At 33.5% G+C, this 22610-nt stretch overlaps 1 protein-coding gene across 2 annotated transcripts in view; it reads left to right on the top strand.

Moving 5' to 3' along the window:
- The window catches only part of PolZ1 (DNA polymerase zeta catalytic subunit), a 303982-nt gene extending 283215 nt beyond the window's left edge, over positions 1-20767 (top strand). For both annotated transcript variants that reach the window (XM_069833727.1, XM_069833728.1), the window contains exon 28: positions 262-20767. In XM_069833727.1, coding sequence (XP_069689828.1) covers positions 262-408 — 147 coding nt within the window. In that variant the 3' untranslated portion in view covers positions 409-20767. The remainder of the gene's footprint in view (positions 1-261) is intronic.
- The last annotated feature ends 1843 nt before the right edge of the window (positions 20768-22610 follow it).

Below are 22610 nucleotides of genomic sequence, written 5' to 3'. Positions count from 1 at the left end.
GATAGAGATGAATTCTTTCGTAAGTCGGACACGAGATTTAGTTGTGTGAACTTATAATAATGAAAGCATCTTTAGCATAGCAATATGTTAGAAAAAGTTTGTTATATTAACATGTTTGTCTTACTGAGGTAACATTTATCATAAAGTTGAAAAGCACTGAATTATTATTATTATTATTATTATTATTATTATTATTATTATTATCGTTGTTGTTGTGAGCTAGTGCATTTTAAAGTATCTGAATTTTGTTGTTTCTGCCAGATATGCCAATCCTGTTGTGGACGTTCTGAAGCTATTGATTGCATTTCTTTGGACTGCCCTGTTTTATTCCGAAGAATTCAGTCTTCCCGGGACTTGAATCAGGCTCCATTTATTCGGGGATTACAGGATCAATACCTAACCTTCTGAGACATCATGTTGCTGGAAACTCGAGGGGGTAGCAGTTCAGATTTACCAATTGCTGCTGCAATTTGTCCTTATATATTACAAGTGTAAAATTTGATTTAATGTTCCAAGAGTTATAACATTTTGTTTGGAAAGCTTATGGCGGAAATATGTAAACCCTTTAATATATCTTCTTAATTTATCAGAGAAGTTTGAAAGATTAGTTTCTTCTTGCACTTCCGCTTACTTGCATACAAGTTGCAGTACTTTATATTTATTATATAGTAAAACCGTGAAAAACATAAATGAGAAGACTGCACAGCAGAACTAAAATAAAGTTTTAATGAATGCCTTCTGTAATTAGAACATTTTTTTTAACTGTCTTCTTCTAATTTAATTTTGTTCACGTTTTTTATGACATAAGTACAATAAACATAATTTATCTTGCACCACAATCACGACACATACTGGCTGCTTGTGTAGAAATTTCATGGTTTATCCCCGAATCATTGTTGCTTTGGTTATCCTTTAACAATTCACATTGTGAAATAACATTTTTAAATAGAAAATAATCGCTTTCTTCCATATCTGTTGCACATTTATGTCATCATTGTCTATCTTTTTTCATCACCACCATCACAATCATTGTATTGATCATTTTGTGTTATTGTTGCTAGGCCTACCTGGTTTGTGTAATTTGAAGTCTAATTACATATTTACAAAATTTGGGATGTAATACTACACACATGAACAGTGAAAAAAGTTCATGTATACATATGTCCAAAACTGAGCTACAGTCCTTGTGTTGAGAGTCAATACTTACATGAAATGCTTTAAAGGTGATGTTTGAAATGCAGTTCATCTCATACAGGCCTGAATATGATGCTGTATTGACTGTTGTACACGATCCAACATCCTGGTATTCGAAAAAAGGGTTATATGCTTCAGCACTAAGCTGTAGCAAAGCTTTGACATCTTTAATTGAAATAGCATAAACTTCAAATGTTCGCACAAGAACTCTAAAGATTCAAAGAGAGATCATGCAATTGGCTTATCATAATCTGTCCATTATGCACGAAAGAAATGATCAATATGGTGATAAACATCTTGTAGAAAATGAGTCATTGCCCTATCATGCATATACAGGGTGTCTACTGGTAAGGAAAGTAACTAAAAAGTAACGAATTTAAGATTCGAATGGTCGTGAATAACGAAATTACGCTATTGTTCTGTTTTACTTATTTAATCTTGGCATTGCTGCCTGAGCTGAGATTAGAGAACTTAAGAAACAAGATGAGATATCGTAAGATGACTGAAATGTGATTAATGTTTCTTCATTGTGCTCTTGAGTAATTATTAAGTTGTGGTACTGATAACTAAAAAATAACTAATTTTTGTTTCACATTTTTGGTAGACATACCGATAAATAACATTTTCCACCCTCAGTTAAAGATACATTTCCTGGCATTGTTGGCAGTACTGTCAACTTTGTCTCATTTTCAGCAGTTTTTTTCCCTTTAAAACATTTCTATTGTGTGAAAAGTATTTTTTTTTTCTTCTTAATTTCCAGAATATTATTCTAAAACTGTTTATTTTCTAATGAATAATTTAAAGCCATTTTTCAGAGTTAATTGACATTTCCTAAGTCCACATATTCCCCCCCCCCCCTCAAATGGGACAATCTCACCTAGGCCTGGGATGACTTTGTCTCGAATCTAAAAAGCCATTGAGCAAGCCTTTACAGAAAATTGTGAGACAGTGTCACCCCTATATTATCATAGAAAATGAATCTCAATAAACATGGATAATTTCTATGTATAAAAAGTCACTATTTTCAATAAGTGAAGGATATAAACTTTGTGAATAATACAATTTCATGAAAGTATCAATTTATTTTCATATTTTTAAAGTAATTTGAGGAGTACAAAAGCAGACACAAAAAAACTGGAAAACAAATGATAATAAAGGAATTATTTGCAATAGTAATCACTCAACTCTGGGACTGAAAAATAGTTGTTCCTCTTCACTGATACAGGTCTCGGAAGATCAGTTTTCCTCAAAATGCTCTCCCATTTGTATTGCTGAGATGCCAGCTCTCACTTAATTTTTTACGTTAATTCAGAGTGATCACAGAGAAAGCTTTTGATCCAATGAGAGCCTGGGGTATTGTCCTTGAATTTAAATACACTTACATCTTTGTGTTGCAGATAATATCACACAGTCATTCTAAAATCAATTTCATCCACAGGAAACCCAAACTCTGATAACTTGATAAGATGGTCAACAAATGATTGCTCCTTTCTATCATTGAAAATCATTTGTCCTCCCCGGTGTTTTTGTCTCTCTCTGTTTTTTAGTTTATTCTTCAAAGTTGTAACAGGAATTCCATAATTTATGGCCGCTTTTCTTTGCCTTAATCACTTCGTTAAGACATCATCTACAGCTTTCTTCAAAGTTTCTTTATTGTAGTTTTTGTAGGGCCGGCTACCTGCTGGGGACACATACAAGTGTGTGGCATGATGTATCAGTACGTACCTAGGCCTACCTATATGAAAACGAAAGCAAACACCAGTATTTGTTAGTATTCATGCATGGATATAAATACAAATGAAAAATACCTAAATTCATTTTCAAAACAAAACAAGAGTGAACTTTGATGAAACAAAGTCACCACAAACACTGTTAGAAACGTCACATTTCCCAAAACCCAACAAAATAACCTAAAATGTTGGCTCAATAATTGTAACTTTCATTCGTGTTTGAAGTAGACATATTGAGGAATAAAAATAAATAATTACCAGCTTACTGAAGTAAGTTCAGGCACCTGTTGCAATAGAAAGTTTGCTGCATAAGAAATTCACTGAAAAATGTAAATAACATAAAAGCTGTAATACAACCAACTGAAATTTCCATACTGAAACAAATGAGAGATGGCGCCACTTTTATTTTTTGTGATATGAGACAAAGTCACCCCAGTTGACAATATGTAAGATGAAAATCAAGATAAGCCTCTCCTGTAAGCTTTGGCAAAATGTAAAATTCAGTGACCCAGTCCCCATCATATCTACCCACACATTAAGGGAAAATTTTATTTATGCCTTGCTTTGTCCATCATATATATAGATATTCATCTTCTTACGTGTAGTTATTTTTTTAAGCTAATAATTCCGTCCCTCATAAATCCTGCTTTGTGGTTTGAAGAAACGATAGACTGTACTTGTCCAGGATAGTTGTTTGGAGTAAGGTTTTGAGCTTTGGATGTGTTCATACAGAGTCTTCCACATAACACCCTTAGGAACTCGCAGGACTGATGCTATCCTTCGTGTACTGGTTCCAACATCCTCTTCCACATGGTGTATTGCCCTTTCCTCCATTGCATTCTACCTCTGTTTTTGAAAGTTGGTGAAAATGTTCACATTTTTTGTAGAGTGGTAAACTCTCGATGTATGCTTTATGATGCAGAATCGTGCATTTGGAGAATCATATGGTTTTCTGAAGTACTGGTACCAGTTGCATTGACAGTCAAATTGTGTACATTGCAAATATAAAATTGACCTTTAAACAGTATGATTTTGGACACATGTTCATGTGAACTTTTTCATGCTTTTATGTATAGAATCAACTCCCAAAGTTTGTCAGAACATTTGATAGACATCTTGTATCTTCATTGTCGTTCTCAGTGGTAAAAAGGATATTGTGCTTGCCATTAGACCAGATGTTCACTGGTTTGAACCCAGTTGAAGGCAGTGGATTTTTGAAGACCATGAAGATCTTCAGCATGATTTTTTGAGAAAAGGTTAGAAAATCAGGGTTCCGTGAAAGAAATCCTCTACCTAAATGAGAGGACTCTCGTCTAAATAAAAAAAAAAGAAAGGGAGGTTCACTACTCAACATTCATAGCTATCATCCTGTCGTCAGGGTGACTAATTTTAACTTACTGTACTTCAGAAATGGAATAAATCATTACCTCATAAGCAGAATTCCACAGGAGTCTTAATTGACCTCATCTGGAAGCACTGGGGAAAAGTATATTAAATATAATAAAATTGTTCTGAGACATGTTTCTTGCATTTCTAATACAGTAGTGGGTAAATTAATGAAAACAAATAAGAAAGGTACAAGATATAATATGTTAGTTTTAATAATGTTTGTTTCGGTTTTTCACTTGCATTAATAACCTGTTCGTCTTTCATTTTTCGCAATTCTTTAACTCTCTTAGGCATTAACTCTATGAATGTCTTACACATTTCTTAATATTAGCATCCTTGAGCCATATTTCGAGAATATTTGATAGCATGTTTTCTTTTTGTACTGTAGCATTTTCTTCATTCTTCTTTAATGATGGCCTACAGGTTTTCTATGGAATTTAAACTAGATGAATTACCTGAAAAATCTTCTGAGTAAAGTGTATGATTGCCTGCGAAGAATGACATGGGCCAGTCATGTTGGAACACAACTATTTGAATCTTGTTGACTTTGGGAACAATTATTCCTCTGTAAAATTTCAAGTACTTTTCCGAGTTCATCATTGAACTGAAGCTTGGGTGGGACCATAAACTGTGGATTATTCCCAAAGTATTTTCTTCACTGGGTAATTGACAGATTGTGCAATGTGTTTGGGAGAGGCTGTTCACCTTCTTCACTCCAAAATAAAGATTTTTTCAACTGCACCAAGAAGTGGGTCTTGTCCCCCGAGTGTCAGTTCTAGATTTTTTAAATAATTATAGTGTAATATCTGTTGGTTGCCTTCCACGTTTACGTTTTTGTTTTGTTTCAACTGCACCAGTCTCACAATACAACTTTACAACTTTAAGATGAAATTCACAGCCTTTACACTAACCTCACATTCTTCTGCAATTTGCCTTTGCGTACATTTGTGCAGCTGAATACAAAAGATATTAAAATCGTGTAAGAGGTCATATATATCCTCTTTGCAGCACCTTTCACACGTTGCTGTAGATTGCAGTGTTGCAGTGGTCTGTAAACTATTTTAGTCTGTTAGCTATTATTCTTAAAGTTCTCACTGTAACATTTGTTAATAAAATATACAATGCCAGAAAAGTCTTCTTAAATGCAATTGATCATGTTTTTAACTTTTTTATTTTGTTTTATTTTGTTATTTTATATATATTTTTTAAGTTTCATGGCAGTCAATCGTTTTCATGTAGTATTGTATGAAGAAAATAGTGTAATTTGTATGCCTGTAAGTATGTTACTAGCAAAGCAACAAAAATATTTATTTTCTTTCCTTGTAGCTCTGGCAGTGCAAAAGAGAAGCAAAGATAACGCAATGAGCTTGTGATACAGGAAGGAAAAGGAGAGGTAGTGGTAGCGTATGAATAAATTTGTTTAACCTTTTTAAGGACATGTATGAGTGTTAAGTATACATATTATATAGCAGAAATTATATATCAGTTTATGAAATGTTGGTCCTTTAAAGGTTGAAGTTCCATGAGAATTAATGAGAGGTATCCTAAGCACTGAACACTACCTCTCTTATTTGGCTGTGAGTGGTTTTGCCTTTAAAGTTACTTTCTACACTGGGCTTTAAGATAAGTTTTTTTTTTTTATTTACGTTAGCATGGATAGTCTAAATTTCATTTCTCTTTGATAAAGTTCTCTTATAAACCTCTCAGAAGACTGACTTAATTACTTCCAAAGGTTTGAATTCAGAATAATTAGTGAAATTGATCTGCCACTCACCACACAAACTTATGGTTTCATATCCTAATGTGAGCATAAAGTATTATTTTATTTCAGTTTCAGGAATGTTATTAAAGTCCTGCCAGATTTTCTCTGACATTAATGCCTCTTATATTCTTCTTGGAATAATATTCAAATTAAAGAAATTAAATTTACAAATGTCATAATTTGAACCTTTATTCACTTACTATGCATTTTCTCTGGCACTTAACAAGTTTCTGAATCTCTATTCTGTAATAAAAAGTTATATCGATATGAGTGAACCAATTCTTAAGAATCTTGATGACATCATCACTATTGGGAAGCAGAACACTAGCCTCAAAAGTCCATCTTTTATTGTACCAAACTCACAGAAGTACATTGAACGAGATGAGGACTATGTGATGACTCTGATGGAACACTTAATCAAAATTCTTCATTAGGTACACATCCTTGTGAAGTTGCAATGTATGGGGCCTTGCATTGTCTTGCTAAAGAAAAATGTATTATATTTTATTTGATGACTATCTTATATAGCGGGTTCTCCATTGTTCACAAAGATTACTGCTTTCTTAAGTCATTGTTGTATACCTAGAAACGAGAAAGTAAATAACATTACAAAACAGGCAACATATTTGCAACCAAGACCTCTTCAAGTGATATCTCTATCCAGTGTCTTTGCTTCAGTAAAGCCTCACTTTATAAATCTATGAATCAACAATTGGCTCTCTTCTGACAAAGGAAAATTTTACAGTCCGTGCAAAAGAAACCAAATGACCTGGAAATGTACAAAAACTTGCCCAGACATGTTCAAACATTTTTAACAAGAGCCAGAACCGGTCACATTGTCACACAATTGTACCTACACCGATTTCACCTTTCTGATACTCCTACTTGTCTGTGGTGTAATAATCATGATGAAGATCTGGAACACATTCTTCTATACTGTCCATCCATAAACCACAAAAGAAGTAAATTAAAATCATCAGTACCAGCAACGAGCACAAAATACATAGAGTAGACACTAGCATCTTAATACCATTGGACAGAGTGAAGCCAGTTTGATGGACCTGACGCCATCTTGTTGCTACCAAAACATTGCAAAATAGCTATTACGTTATAGAAGATCTTATGGTAATAGAAATTCCATATGTCCCTAATTTCCTGAAGGACTCACACTTTCTTGTTTGTTTCGTAATACAGAATCGCTAGGCATGTATTTTTAGCAAAAATTGCAAAACTGTCATCGATAAGTCACATATATACAGGTTATTTAAATTGACAGCTCTTCAAATTGCAGTATGGTATTTAATAGGTACTGGAAAGTTAAACAAACAATAATGATAAAAAAGGAAAATAACAGTTTGACCTTATTTTGCTACTAGTCCAATAAAAATGCTAGCCTATAATAATTACTTTTATAGGTTGATACATTTGCTTCCATTTAATAATGCAGCTTGCTTCTTAACGCAAATTATCATTCTCTTCCTTTTGCCAATATTTCGTATAAGTGTCCCGATTTTGTTTAGAGAAAAAGTGTAATGCTCTTAACTATATAATATTTGATAGGCTCTTCGTTTATAGTATATAATTAGATTATAACGGCAAACAAAAGTGAAGTTTTATTACCAAGTGGGTCAAGTTAGTTCATGACCGAGTTAATGAAGCTACTAAGTCTGCAAAGCATAAGTCTGATTTCGTGATTATAAAAATTAATAACAATAGTATTAATACACTATTTCTTTTTCATCAAACAAATACGTGCATTCGGTTAAAGAGAAACCTCGGTACACCCATTTTCTATAGCACACAACACAAACTTCCAACTTGGGTTGTTAGGTTAGCTTCGCTCGTAAATGCTAAGTCTACAAAGCGTAAGTCTGATTTAGTGATTATAAAAAAATTAATTACAATAATATCAATACACTAATCCTTTCTCTTAATCAAACTAATATGTGAACAATACGAATCTAACCGACTAACCTAGGCTAAATCATTCATTACCTACCGGTAATAAATACATTTCACACATGCATATTTACCCATGAAAAGTTATTCCAAGATTTTTTTTAAAACCTGTTTGTGCAGCCATACGCAGCACATGTAGGCATATTGAAATTAGTTCATTTCTTAATTAAAACAACGATACAACATCACAATCAATTGCCCATGTGCTAACCGGGAGCCCAATGTTTTGGTAGCATCATAATGGCGACGGTCTACAAAAGCGGCTTCACCTCCAAGTTGTTCATGTCTACTCTATGCATTCTGTGCTCGTTGAGTACCAGTTGTAGAAGCCACAGCCCTGCAGTATATTATATTGACCACACCCCAACTCTGGCTACTAGCAACAGGCATCTATAATGAACATCAATCAAAGTACCTCATTTCTCATGAAAAACAAAAACTGAATAGACTGCAGTGGACTATAGTGGACAGCAAACAGAGCTGGATACATTAAGAAGATTGATTGACTGACTGACTGACTGACTGACTGACTGACTGACTGACTGATTGATTGATTGATTGATTGAATTATACAACCACCTTGTTATGTTATCACTAGGGAACGGATTTCTATATGTAAAAAAGGAGAGATATAGGACTTTTATTGAAGAGAAGACGAAGAAGAAGAAGATGATATAAAATTAACAATTAATAATTTTAATTTTATTAAATATTCCATTTTAGATGGAATTTATGTACAGTCATGGAAGAAAAAACTGGCCGATGAATAGCAGAACTCGTAAGGTTACTTATGCCAGTTTTGTTGTGATTATCACAGTACAGAGTGTCTAAGAGGGATACTGTTTACTTCCCCTCGAAGTTACTAGGCTAGGAGAGAAAGGCTTTCGTACTCTTTCTGTTCATATTCTATAAGGTTGAAACTCTCGTGTTTTTGTCGGTACACATAAATTTGTTATATTATTATTTTTACCATTGCGGGTATGAGGAATGTTACTGATTTCATTATCAACTACTCTGTTCGCCTCTCTTTACTCTACAGACATACTTCATTTATCTATAGTTTATTTTTACTTTAATATCTTCCTGGCAAAACAGACGACGAAGAGTAAACAAAATTGATATAGATACAATACATAGGAACTTAGTGCTAATATGATATAGAAGTGAACAGTCAGATAAAGTAGAATAAATATAAATAGATTAAGGTAATCCAATACTAATTACAAAAGTGAACATTCAGATAAATTGAAATAAATAAATACATATAAATTAATTTCGGTAAACAATTAATAATAATGAGGGAAGAGAAACATATATAGATTTGTTAGTTAGAAATAATTTTTGTGCAATTTAGGAAATCGTTTGATTATATAAGTGGTTTTTAGTGGTTTACTAGAACTTATTTAGTTATTCTATTTTTAAACCTACAGTGTTTATTTTTGTTCTAAAACAAAAAGAAAAGATAAATATACATTCCTGAAGTAAAATAATTAATACTAAATGTTCTTTTTATCACAAATTAAAATGTTCTTTTACCTACGTAGCTTCAGTGATATACAACAGTTTTCTTCTGGACTTAATAACCTGTCCATAAACCATTGACATTGATCACTGCATCCATTTTTCTACTTACAGAAATAACAAGGCTTTGGATATAGGCCTACTGTATTTATCTGACAATGCAACATCATCCCAAACATTTGCAACGAGATCCCACAATTCGTCTGCATTTCTATGACACCGACTCTGTAGTTACACATTAACACCACGTTACACTTCCGTACACACATTTTCTGTGGAATTTAAGTCAGGACTTCTTGGCACCCATTGAACCTCTCGACATCGTCCCTGTGAATGTTGAATCACCGCTGCATGGTGACGCATGTGTGTACCGAAGACAAGTCATGTTGGAATTTTATTTTTTTCGGGCTTAAACACACGAACACTAGGTAGCATCACATTTTCCAATAGACTATATTGATGTAGCCTACTGATGCTCATTCAAATGCCCATGAATCTTCCATAGCGCACCGCCACCATAACCAGAAATTCATACCACACCGACATGGACAAACACTGCGTTGTCTTTGGACTACATGTTCAGGGTCAAATCTCTTTGATTGTTTCGGTCGATATACTTGCACTGGACCTGTGCTGTAGTTTATAAAAACGTCGTCCGAAAAGATGACCTCTTTCCATGGACAGTTGTAATGGATTTGGAAAAATGCGACACGATCAATTCGATGGTCCTCAGTCAGAACTTCCTTAACCGCTGTTCTTCTCGGCACAATATTGGCACTATTGAGCCTTTTACATAGCCATTCTGTTGGAAGCAGGAAATGCTGTGCCGGCCACAAGCATTTTAGAAGTATGAAATGAAAATGCCTCGAAAGTTCTATTAACATAAGATCTTATGGTGTTGATGTCTTGGATCTTCCGCTACCAGGTTTACGAGTTATGTATCCTCACTTTTGATACTGCGCCCACCACTTGGACGCTGTTCTAGTTGCAACTCCATAGCGTTCTTCAGCTGTGCCGTGCTAAATCCGCCTTCCTCGATCAGTGCAAATACTTTGGCTTTGACGTCAATATCTATCGAACTGAAATACTAATGATGATTTTCGAAGTGGTTGTGCCTATTTATAGACAAAATCTATTAGTAGGGCTGGAAAGGGACACACGCCTAGGACTCTAGAAAGAACACGAAATATACAGTAGTCACAAACCATAAAAATTGTATGCATGTAGAGTGAAGAGAGACGAACAGAGGGGATGAAAATAACATTAACAACATTCCTCATACCCGCAATGGCAAAACAGTTTTCTGTATGTCGACTAAAACACAAAAAACGTTACAATTATACACACATAGGCTCAGGCAGTTGCCTAGGGTGGCAATTTCCAGGGGGGGGGGGGCATTTTCTCTCTCTCTCTCTCTTTCTCTTCCTTTTTCATTTTCATTTTACAGTGAAATTTATTTTTAAAACACTTGTTGGTAAATCTTTTCTGAAGTTTCTTCTTGAACACCTTGTGGAATTCAGATATTGTTTTGTTATCGCATGGTCACAGTCGTGGCAAGAGTGAAAGGAAAGTGTGCAGCTGCATAGTTATATAGGTATAATAGCTACTGTAATGCCGATATCACGTTGTTATACTATGAAACTGCTTAAATTTAACTGCTTGTATGAACGAGAATGCATTGTTGAAAATCAAATTGCTTGTGTGTTTATTAGCTATTTATCGTTACGAAAAGTAACCACAACTCTCAGTTACATTCACATTATAATAGGCTATATCGTCAACAATACTATTTAATCACTTCCCAGCATGTGCACTATATAATTCGATTTGAAAAGTTTATTCCGCAAAGAGTTGGAGTTTATTTTTCAATTTACTTTATACTCCTATCGAAGTAAGAAATACTCGTAATAATTATTATACCACCAACAAAAACAATGCTTAAAAATAAACCACAATTTACTTTATACTCCTATCGAAGTAAGAAATATTCGTAATAATTATACCACCAACAAAAACAATGCTTAAAAATAAACCACAGCCTGCCTTTCAAAAATCAATTTTGTTTCAACAATGAATAGGTTTGAATATGAAGAGTTCGCGGGAAAGACGATGAAGGTCACATTTCTGTTAAGGATTAGATAATGATCTAATTGAGTCTATAACTGCAAAATGTAGTGCTGTTTCTGTAGAAAATAAAGGAAAGGATTACTGTATTCGTGGTGATAATTCTCCTTTTTACCATTTTTCATAAGAACAACATTAAATTTCGCAGTGATCCATTGAATTATATAATGACATCAACCTTAAGAAAACTGTGACATTCATCGTTTTTCCCGCGAACTATTCATATTATGTTTCTTTGCATCGAGTCTGATATGCTTCTTCAGATCGACTTTGATAATACCATCATTGCTTTCTCTGTGAAGAAAGTCCGGAGGAAATCTTTATAATTCACAAGTAAAAAGCATGTATTTTGATTCCAGTAATTTATTGTTTTCTGAATTGTAACATTTCACTTAAAAATAACTTTAAATAAACGTCACCTATATAATAGCTGCCCATAAACTGTTTGTGGGAGATGGGGTCGGCAAATTCTAGCACTGCCTAGGGGCGGCACTGTACTTAACTCCGGCCCTGCATAGGCTACTGTAGGATGTAAATAAAACCGTTCCGAAGGCCAGTCTCTCGTAGCGCAACAGCTACGATGGGAAGGCAATAGTGTCCCTATTAGACACTCTGTACAGAAAACTGTCCGAAAGCCTTCTCTCCTAACCCAGCAACTTCGAGGGGAAGTAAGCAGTATCCCTCTTAGACACTCTGTACTGTGATTAATCACAACAAAACCGGCATAAGTAACATTACGAGTTTTGCTGCTCATTGGCCAGTTTTTTCTTCCGTGACTGTACAAATAACTGTTGCTGACAATGAGTGCTACTGAACTGAAGACTCACATTCTATCAGTGAAAGAGACTGATTGTTGATTGGTCAGTTTCATTTCGCACATTTGTAAAAATAACTAAAAAGATGCTTATCAGGCACAAACATAGCTTTTAGGCAGTTATAGGAGTTTATCGTTCATTTAGGCATTTTAGGTCCTATACAATTTTAATAGGGGGATCCTGTGTACGCGAAACGTAGAGATATTCTAGGATATAGCAATCAAAATAGGTACAGAACTAGAAATCCGTTCATGCCTCATTCCCAATGACCCTGCCTGGCAAATCACATTCTTTCTTGACAGCTTTTATTAGTTTTTCAACTGCTTCATATATTGTATTTCCTTCTCGTGTTTAGAAGAACAACAGGTTTTCCATTAAGATTTAAAAATATATAACAGTTTGTGCTTTGAGACAGGAACTAATTAACATCTCGTTCTAGGTGCCATAAAGAGATTCTTTGTCCTGTAGCCAATAGGAAGGGCTTCAGACACATCCAGATTGTTTACAAAATGATCTCTTAAGAATCATGTATTGCTGCTTCAAATTAACTTAAAGAAATCAGTGTTAGTACTTTTGTTTTACAGACAATATAGATAATATTAAACAGAAAGAAGCCATATAAAAATAACGACATAAAATTTCACGTGGTGTCATCCTCCATTTTCACTCATAACTATTATGCCACTTGGGGCCTGTTCTACAAAATTATAATAAAATTGCTTGTGCCTAATACCAATCAGACAAATTGTGTTACACACTTGGTGCGAGATCTTAGGTTCTTTGTTTTTCGTGTCACAGATGTAGAGATGCCCAAAGTTCTGAGCTACAAATCAGGAAACTATCTTCCAGTCCCTGATCATGATATGTAGCTCTGCATCTACTTACAACACAGTGCAAAAACCCTAAATCTCACATCATGTTGAACACTGTAAAAGTCTCAAATTTTCCTTATACTCTTCTACATATTTTATTACCCCATACTTGTTAGTTACAAGCGACATATTCTCACGTTCTATGAAACTATTACCTAGTATTAAATAATGTACTTGAATCTTGTATGTAGATTTTCTATCCTAGTAAAATACCAGCGATACTTTTAATTGCTACTGGTAATTTGTAGAGTATATATATTTCATCCGATTTAAATATGTATCGCAGTGGCAGTAGTGAAGTGATAGCAAAGTACTGAGATTTGCTGCATATTTAGTGAAAGAATAAACATTTCCATTTTTTAACAAGAGGCACAATATCAAAACCTTCACATGGATATAGAATACAGATTAGAACACTCTACATACAGAAGTAAAACTACTAGACATAATTACAGTTACTCTAGTACACTGCTTATTTATCGTAACAAAATACCACAAAATGAGTATTTTCAATTGTTTGTAATGTAAATAAGTTAATAAACCTGCAACTATTATTAAGTAATAAGAAACAAAATATTTGCCAGTAATGTACAGGATTTGTATAGCTACTATTTTATGGAATAAGTCCCCAATAGAGAGAAGTGAAATTTGCAGATAAGATAGGAAAGAAAATTTAAATTTCCTTTCATTTCCAAGAGAAAAAGTAAGAGGCATTACTTTCGGGATCACATTCTATATAAAGATAACATGATGTGAAGCTCCATATAACCGTTAGAATGTAAATATAATCAGTGGAGACAATCTTTAAAATGTCTGTCTCATCTTAATGTCCAAATCAAATCATCATCATAGCTCGGAGGTTAATTGCAACTAAAAATTGTCACTCCCTCCTATTATTGTGAGAAATTCTCTAACAGAGAAGGATAAATTCTATTGAGTAGACACCAGAATAGTTATTAATCTCTTGCTATCATTTGTAGTATGTCTAGGAGAGTGAGGGTAGTGAATGATTCGTGGAAAAATGTATATTAGAGACTATTTTGAACAGTTGAATGTTTTTTGGATTATGTGGAGCTTCTCATCACATAATTTTAATTTATTTTATGGATAAATGACGTGTCAGTTTCGGAAATATACAGTTCCCTTCCATTATAGTAAAATCGTTTATTGATTTTATTTCTGTCTGTACATTTATGGATTCATTTTAAATTGATTTGAAGTACACTTCTTAATTTTTTTTTTCCTTATTTCATATAGGCCTACTTTTTATTTATATATGTAGAAAGAATGTTATAAACTCTTCATTTTGTCACTTTGATTTAACCTAAGAAAGATATATTTATACTAGTAAATAAACATTCCAATATAAGAATTTTCTTAAATTTACATATCACAGATTTTTAATAAGTCTGGACTATCTACATCTGAATGGGTAACCTGCCTCAAAATGAATGCCAATTTAGCAGCAGTTAGAGGAGTACCTGGTCGCTCTTTGGACGGATCCCGGTGCAGACATGGCTGCCCGGAGACTGAAACCCTTGCCCACGTCCAAGGTCAGTGTAACAGAGGTTTACTCCTCCGAAATGCCAGACACCATCATGTTCGATTCTTAATTGCAACTGCTTTAAGAAAAAAGTCTTGGACAGTAGAAGAGGAAGTTTTTTGCCTTGCTACTAATGGCTCCTCTAGATGTACTGACATCATAGCATATTCCCAGACTACCAAGAAAGGATATATAATTGATTCTACCATAAGGATTGAAACGGGGAGTAGCCAGCCGGAGGATGTCAATCAAGAAAAGATCAACATTTATCTGCCAACAGTTGACTACTTCAAAGCAAAATACCAGCTTGAAGACATTGAGGTGATTGGTCTTCTTATTGGAGCTCGTGGTGTGATTCCCAAGTTCTTTGAACGCTTCAGGAAGACTTTTGAACTACCACAGACACTTACTGCTGACATCATAACTTTAGTCTTGAAATGCTCTTGCCAAATTCTGAGTCATCATATTCACTCTGTTTAATTTTTTTTTCTTCACTTTATAATTCATATATGTTTATTTTAATTTTCTTTCTACAAAATTTATGTAAACATTTAATATTGCAAAATTCATGTAGGAGAGTATACTGAGTCCTTCTGGGCTACCTCCAATGGGAGGCAGTTATTATTATATATTTATATATACACATTGTTGTCTTGTTTATTATTTTAAGATATAGATCTTTTTTTTTTCTTTAAATTCAAATTAGGGTCAGTCACTAAGAAATAAGGTTATGTAAAAATAACGTTATTCATATGAAACTTATACTATAATAATTTGATTTCAACAGTTTACCAGAACTCTTTACTGGATTCAAACCTTTAAAAAAAATGCAATAAGGTAAAATAAACCATTCTTTTTCAAAACACATTAGTCTTCAGTGGTGTTACTTGCTTTCAGTATATACTTTATGTAGTATCAATCTTTTTTTTTTTAAATCAAGCCATGACAACTTTTCATTTAACTGATTGGTGCTATATGCAAATCTGCAGTATTACTCACTTCCAGGTTCTTTTCTCCACTTCCCCCACTTAATGCTGTTATATGCTATATGGTTCTTTAATGCAAGTCTGCAGTTTTTAAATTTAGTATATTACTATGCAGAATCGTGAAGTTTTAAAAAACAAGTTCCTAAGAAAATTGTCTAAACAGCTATTATATTTTAGTTACGTTATTGTCATAACTAACAGATATTATTTTTAGTTCATTTATGAATGCTAATGCTAGTGCTTATTGCTTAGAATTACGATCTTGATGTCAGAAGTACTTCCCTTTTTCGCATATACCTTTGTTTTCAATTATTTATTATCATTATTATTTTAAGAATCTGTCTGTTATCCAGCCACAAGTGCACTGCATCCTTCTGGCTTATTTTGTCCATCATATTTCCACTTGGTTTCCTGCTTTGTTTGCTAGAGTTCTCTGCAATTACATGAAGTGTCCTGCAGAATGTCTGTTCACAATGCAACGAGCTTCTTAAGGCAAGAAATAACCTGCCTTCAACTAAGTACATTCTTTGACATCATTGTAGGTGACAAGGAGGGATATTGAAGTTTGAGATATGTGTACATTAGTAAATTTAGTACGAATGCTTAACAAGTAGAAGAAAAACATTGTGTATCAAATAGGTTCTTCAGTTTTTTTCAACGACATATTTCTGATATTGATTTTTAACTGAAAATTAACACATGTTTTACACTTTAAGGTCTTAAGTTCAGATGGTGAATTATGGAAGAAGTCTCCATTCACTCTCAGTGGTAATACTAGAGAGTGTTATTTAAGTGTAAAATGAATCTTCAGTACTCTTTGTAATAATGTACTGTACAGTGCAATATTCGAAGAAATTAATTAGTTGCAAATTGATTCGTTACAGTATTATTTATTTTACAATATAAATTCCCAGCAAGGGTTGTATGCTTATGTTCTTGGAAGATAATTAGTGCATATATTTACATGTGTATGATTTAGTACGTCCTTTTTTAATTTGAGCATCCATAACTTTGAAACAGTAAAATAGCATTCAAACTAATGTACTAATCAGTACATTTACAGTCTTTACCAAAAACTTACAAGAAAATTAAATACTCGTTTTATTGGATATGTTTCCGCAGAACTCTGACGAGTTATTTCACTAGAAAATGCATTAAAACATTTAAAAGGATTTAAACATTAGTGTTTATTTTACTTCTTTCCTTAACAAGAATATAAAACATAAAATTACTATATAATACATAGAATTAAATGGTATAAATTTGGAACATGTTTGAATCAAAATTTGACATTTAATTTATCAACACCATATCTTAGAATACCATTCCTTTTGGTTTCTGGTCATGGTAATTTACATTTAACATTACATGTTAAAAGAAGCATTGATTTAATATTATCGAGCATATTATCTTGTGATGAGGCCTTGTTAATAACTACAGGTGAACTTTTATATGAAAGGTATAAGTATGAAGCATTATTATATTGTTTTATAAAGCTGTTTGTGATATGTAAATATTTATAATTTTAGTAAATTTAGCGAAGTCTGTGCACCTGTTACCATAAGAAAAGTTTATTATTAGATGCATTACTTTAAATAATTTTTTATTATTAAGCAAAATAGTTTTAAGAAATATATGTATGTCCTTTTGAATATACAATTTCTGACTTGTACGTATATTATTAAAATGCTTTATATATACATATATATATATATATATATATATTTTAGTATAAGATTAAAAATCAAAGACATATTACAGAGATTTTCCTATTGCATTGTAAGCCCTTTTTAACCAGCTTTATTCCAGTGTAGTGAATGTGATTAAGTCTTATTTTAACTTGGTCTATATTAAGATTCATTGAATTATTTGTACAGAAACTAAGTGACCTGAATCTCAGGTATATTTTGAATGTCTGTATCACAATAAATTTTGTTTGTTATACAGGCCATAAATACATGACAGAATTTTTTATATTATGCATTTATGGCTGTATAAACTTACAGAAATGTTAGAATATATGTATATTTGTTCTGGCAAGCTATAGACAAGTAGTACTAGAACAATAAATACAAACGTACCCAATTTTAAATGTTTTGTATATTGCTTTTAAATTTTCTTAAAGCAATCTCATGGCTTATAGATGAGAGAATATGAAAAGTACTAGTTGCACTGAATGCAATGCTTAAATGTTGCAGGTTAATAAAAAATTGAGTGTTGTTAAATATAACGTGGTAGGCTGTTTTTCCAACATATCTACATGTACTCTAGTAATGTGTAGATTAGGGTACCCAGATACCAAGAATGAAAGAAAGGACACTAATTCTGAGGAAGGAAAATAAATGTTAAATTGTTTTCCTTATGCATATGTTAAAAAATTAATATGTATTGCACTAAATACACTTTGTAAAGTAAACACTAGATTAATAGAAAAGTTTTATTATTCAAATAGCAATCTATAACATAGTTATTAATCTAATTTACTTATATCTTCCCAGTATCAGCTGCTTAAAATGTGTTTTGTTAATGCAGAACAACACATTAGATAGTTCTTATCCATAACTTCCTGTTAATCACAGTGCACATAGAAGGCTTGGTTTGATGTCGATGTGATATAGACAGTCATGATCTGTTGTAAAGCAGAATTCTGCAACAGCTACACTTCTCCGAAAATCTGGGGTATTTCTAATGACTTCATTCACTCTTTACTTGAACTTCTTTCTAGAAGTTATTGTTCAGAGGTGTTCGTGATGATCTTTCGGATGAATCTCTTTGCTCATTAAAATGAAAATGCCTTCACAAAGCCCTTAAATTCTCTCTGAAGAGAAACGTCTAAGAATCGCTCCATTGTTATTTTCACCTGTCTCAATGATTATGTACTTATTCCTGTTGCAAACACTTTCGAGTAAAGTTTTGTCTTCTAAAAGTAATTTCTAATTCGTTCCTAACATTAGTCCATGTTTATTTCATGTTAGAGAGAATTCTTTCAATATGAGAGTTTGAAATTGATCTTGCATTCTTCATTATTGTGAAAAGTTTTAAATAGGCCTATGTACAAGTTTTTTTCAAGGACGACTGTTTTTCCATTACAGTTGGCAGGATATTTTTTTAATCACACATAGTAAATTCTAATATACAACCAGCATCGTGCTTTTTACCCATCATTTGTAAGAAGAGGAAATTCATAGTGAAACATAGTGGAACACGTGTTGTCAGCAAATAGCTGGATACACTACGAAGATAGATAGACATAGTAAATTCTGATTACGCTGGCCTCTGTATGTTCTTTCATTATCACTGAGCGAAAATTTTCTATAATGATTAGCCCATCAGGGTCATCGTTGATATGTTGTTGTTGTTTTCTAATGCCAGGCGTTTGACAATAAAGTCATTTGACCTCTTGCACTCTAATATTTTTCAAAGATATTATCATGACTAGCCACTGAAGCACAGATTTTGAGGTGTTCCGAATCCATTTCTTGGTTTGAGTTGCACAATGGGCAGTTAGGGGACTGATATATTCCAATTCTATGCAGATGTTTGGCCAAACAATCATCGTTGATATGTGTATTGCTTCTTAGTGCAGTATTTTCTGTGAAGAGGAACAGAGCTGCAGTACTTTTGTTTCAACATATCAAAGGTTGGCAACTATAACTTTTGATGTATCAACAATGAGAAAGTCTCATATCTCAAGTCAAGTTATTGAATTGGACTAGCAAAGTAGGATCATCAAACAGACTGGTCAGTAAAATTAATTTTGTGTACATTATTAAGACGTAATTTAAAGGAAAATAAAAGACTACTGAACAGTACTTTGTAACATATATATTCAGAAAAAAATATATTTCAGAGCTTGAACATTAATAAGTTAAATCCGGATTGTTATGCATCCAGATCATATCCAGTTGGACATCTGGTCAGCCTACTATAGATACTTCCTGCCAGTCAGACATCTGATCAGCCTACTATAGATGCTTCCTGAATGATTGTGCATGAGCAGTCCTACTGTTATTCTAAGATTTGGTCTGCCATGTTTTTAAGTGATGCATACTTCATTATAAATAAATATTATGTGATAATTAAAATGGAAGTTTGTCAAATTTCCTTTAATTGCATTTATTTGTTTATTTATTTATTTTTTAAGTTACAAACTGAACTGCTTCTGGAGCTCTTTACCTGTTCTAACCACCAAACACATACCGGTAATAGGAATGTAAGCTGCCACTCACCATAACTGATATACTCCCAATCTTTGCTTTAATTTCCAGTATGAGGATTTCTCAAAATGATTTCGATAAAATACTGATACAGTTTCCTTCCCCCCCTTCCCCCACAAACTGTATTACTTGTTCTATATTTCATGTAATGGGAATGTATAAAAAATTGCAGTGTTCATTATCTCTCTTCTGTACACCATGATGATGATGATGATGATGATGATGACGACGATGGAAAGGTTACATCTTCTGGGGATATAATAAAGACAACACATTCTTCACTAGTTTCAATGATCGTCATAAATACGAAATGAATCGAGTTATCAGTTTAGATAGTTATAGTGTATGAAATATATAAATTGTTCAGTGATAGAATTCTGCAATTTTAAATACTGCGTAGAAATTCGGATTTTTAACTTTTGTTAGAGTTACTGTTGTTTCATTCAGGTGATCAGAATGTTTATATGAGTTGCAGAAAAGAAATTAAGATTAATACAGATATCTGTAATTTTTAATACAAATATTACTTTCATCAGAAGTCCATTTACTGATAGTTAAAGTAATTTTATTTATAGAAAAAAATATATATACAAGGGTCATTTCATAAGTCATGGCAACTATGTTATATCTTTCGAATAATCTAAAATGTGGTTAGTTCAGTATATACACTACCAGTCAAAAGTTTTCGATCAGTTATGAAAACAACTATATACTTTATGTCAATGTACAAACACATTGGAAAAACAAAATAGACTAACAAAATAAATATTTTCTCTCTCTAGCATTATGATATGATAGAATTTTCAAAACGAAATCCCTGTTTTAACCACAAATCCATAGTTGTGATAGGTGAACGAAAACTTTTGACCGATAGTGTACATTTGAAAAACTGTTGTACACTGTATGTGATGCCATCACCAGATTGTGTCTGTGTGCATTGATGGCTAGTTAACAGCATGCGCAAAAGTTAGTATGCTAGAGGCTGTGTTCTAAGATGGATGTAAGTAAAGTTCAACAGTGGTCATATGTCAGAATTGCAGTTCTTCATGGCAGAAATGCTCGTCAGTGTCATTCTGAGCTACGAGAAGCATTGGGTGATAGTGCGTTGGAACACTGTATATACTTGCCTGATTTCAGTTCATGCAACTTTGATCTCGTTCCACAATTGAAGAAGCCGCTGTGTGGGAAGGGTTTGCAAACAGGGAGGACATCTTAACAGCGTTTTGACGAGAGGTGGTACACATAGACAAATTGCTCACAGCCGATGGTATTCAATGCCTGCATCATCGTTGGCAAAGATATGTGCAAGCCTTGGAGAATTATTTTGAAGGGTATTAGCAGTGAGTAATGAACTTTGTTTCCTTTTGTGCATAATAAAAGAATTATTTCTATTTACACATCTTCCAATTTCCCTTACCCATTGTCTCTTGTACCCAGACCCAATTTGGTACTAGCATTGCAAAACACATTGCAGTGACCTTCAATCGCATATAGCGAGTCTCTATTCCTGCAGCTTTAATGGCTGATATAATATAGTTGCCATGACTTATGAAATGACCCTTATAGTATATATTTATTTAGAAAGACACTATTTCAACTTTCAACACTGTCTCATTGGACAAAGCATAATAAACACAGAGTGAAAACAGGATTGAAATTAGAAAGGAAAGCTCACAAAAGAAAAACCTAGGGAATGAAGAAAAAAGAAAAATTAAGAACAGGAAAGGTAATAGCATATAATAAACATAGTAAGCAAACAGATTAGATGTTCAAACAAGAGTTATTTCTTTTTAGGAAACAAAGTACAGATGGTATTTTAAAATGGCAAGTGATCCTCTGATAGCGAGGAAAACATCACGAATGAAGTCATTGTTCAGCTGGAACTTCTTGCAGAAACTGACAAAGAGGCGAGGTATTATGCCCCTAGCTCCAACCATTAGCCCAACAACTTCAATGGAGGTGAGATGATATTTAATAGAATGGAACTGTGGGCTCATAAATTCTGCATTTTTCTGCATGAACTTCAGCGGGCTGTTGCTCCAGAGCCTCGAAAACCTGTAGGGTTGATACTGTAGGCGGATGTAGAGCCTGATGAAATGGCAAGCATCCGACGATAGGATCCCTCTTGAGAGATGCCATGGACTTCTTTGTGTACAATGAGACCTTTTTTTCGTCAAGGCTTCGACAATCATGTACCTGATTCTGTGATATCTAGAGTTCCGCAGCATCTCGTTGAAAAGACAGGCACCCAAAATGTGGCCAAGAATTTTAATCTCACTGACGCAATAACGACACAGGTTTCCATCTTGGGACCTTCCTGGTATAGCACACTGTTCATTCTATTTCCTTACTGCTAGAGGCACTTTCACTGTCTGCAGCTGTGCTACTGGCTTCTGTCACGCAACTCACTTCCATAGGGACTGAGTCACTTTTGTTGTATTTGTCTCTTCATTTATCTTATTATTATTTCAGACCTTGAATTTAGCCAACTTACAAAG

This window comes from Periplaneta americana, chromosome 8, assembly GCF_040183065.1.
Source record: "Periplaneta americana isolate PAMFEO1 chromosome 8, P.americana_PAMFEO1_priV1, whole genome shotgun sequence".
Taxonomy (NCBI): Eukaryota; Metazoa; Arthropoda; class Insecta; order Blattodea; family Blattidae; genus Periplaneta; species Periplaneta americana.
The sequence above is the reverse complement of the archived record's forward strand: the minus strand, read 5'-3'. Positions and strand labels throughout refer to the sequence as shown.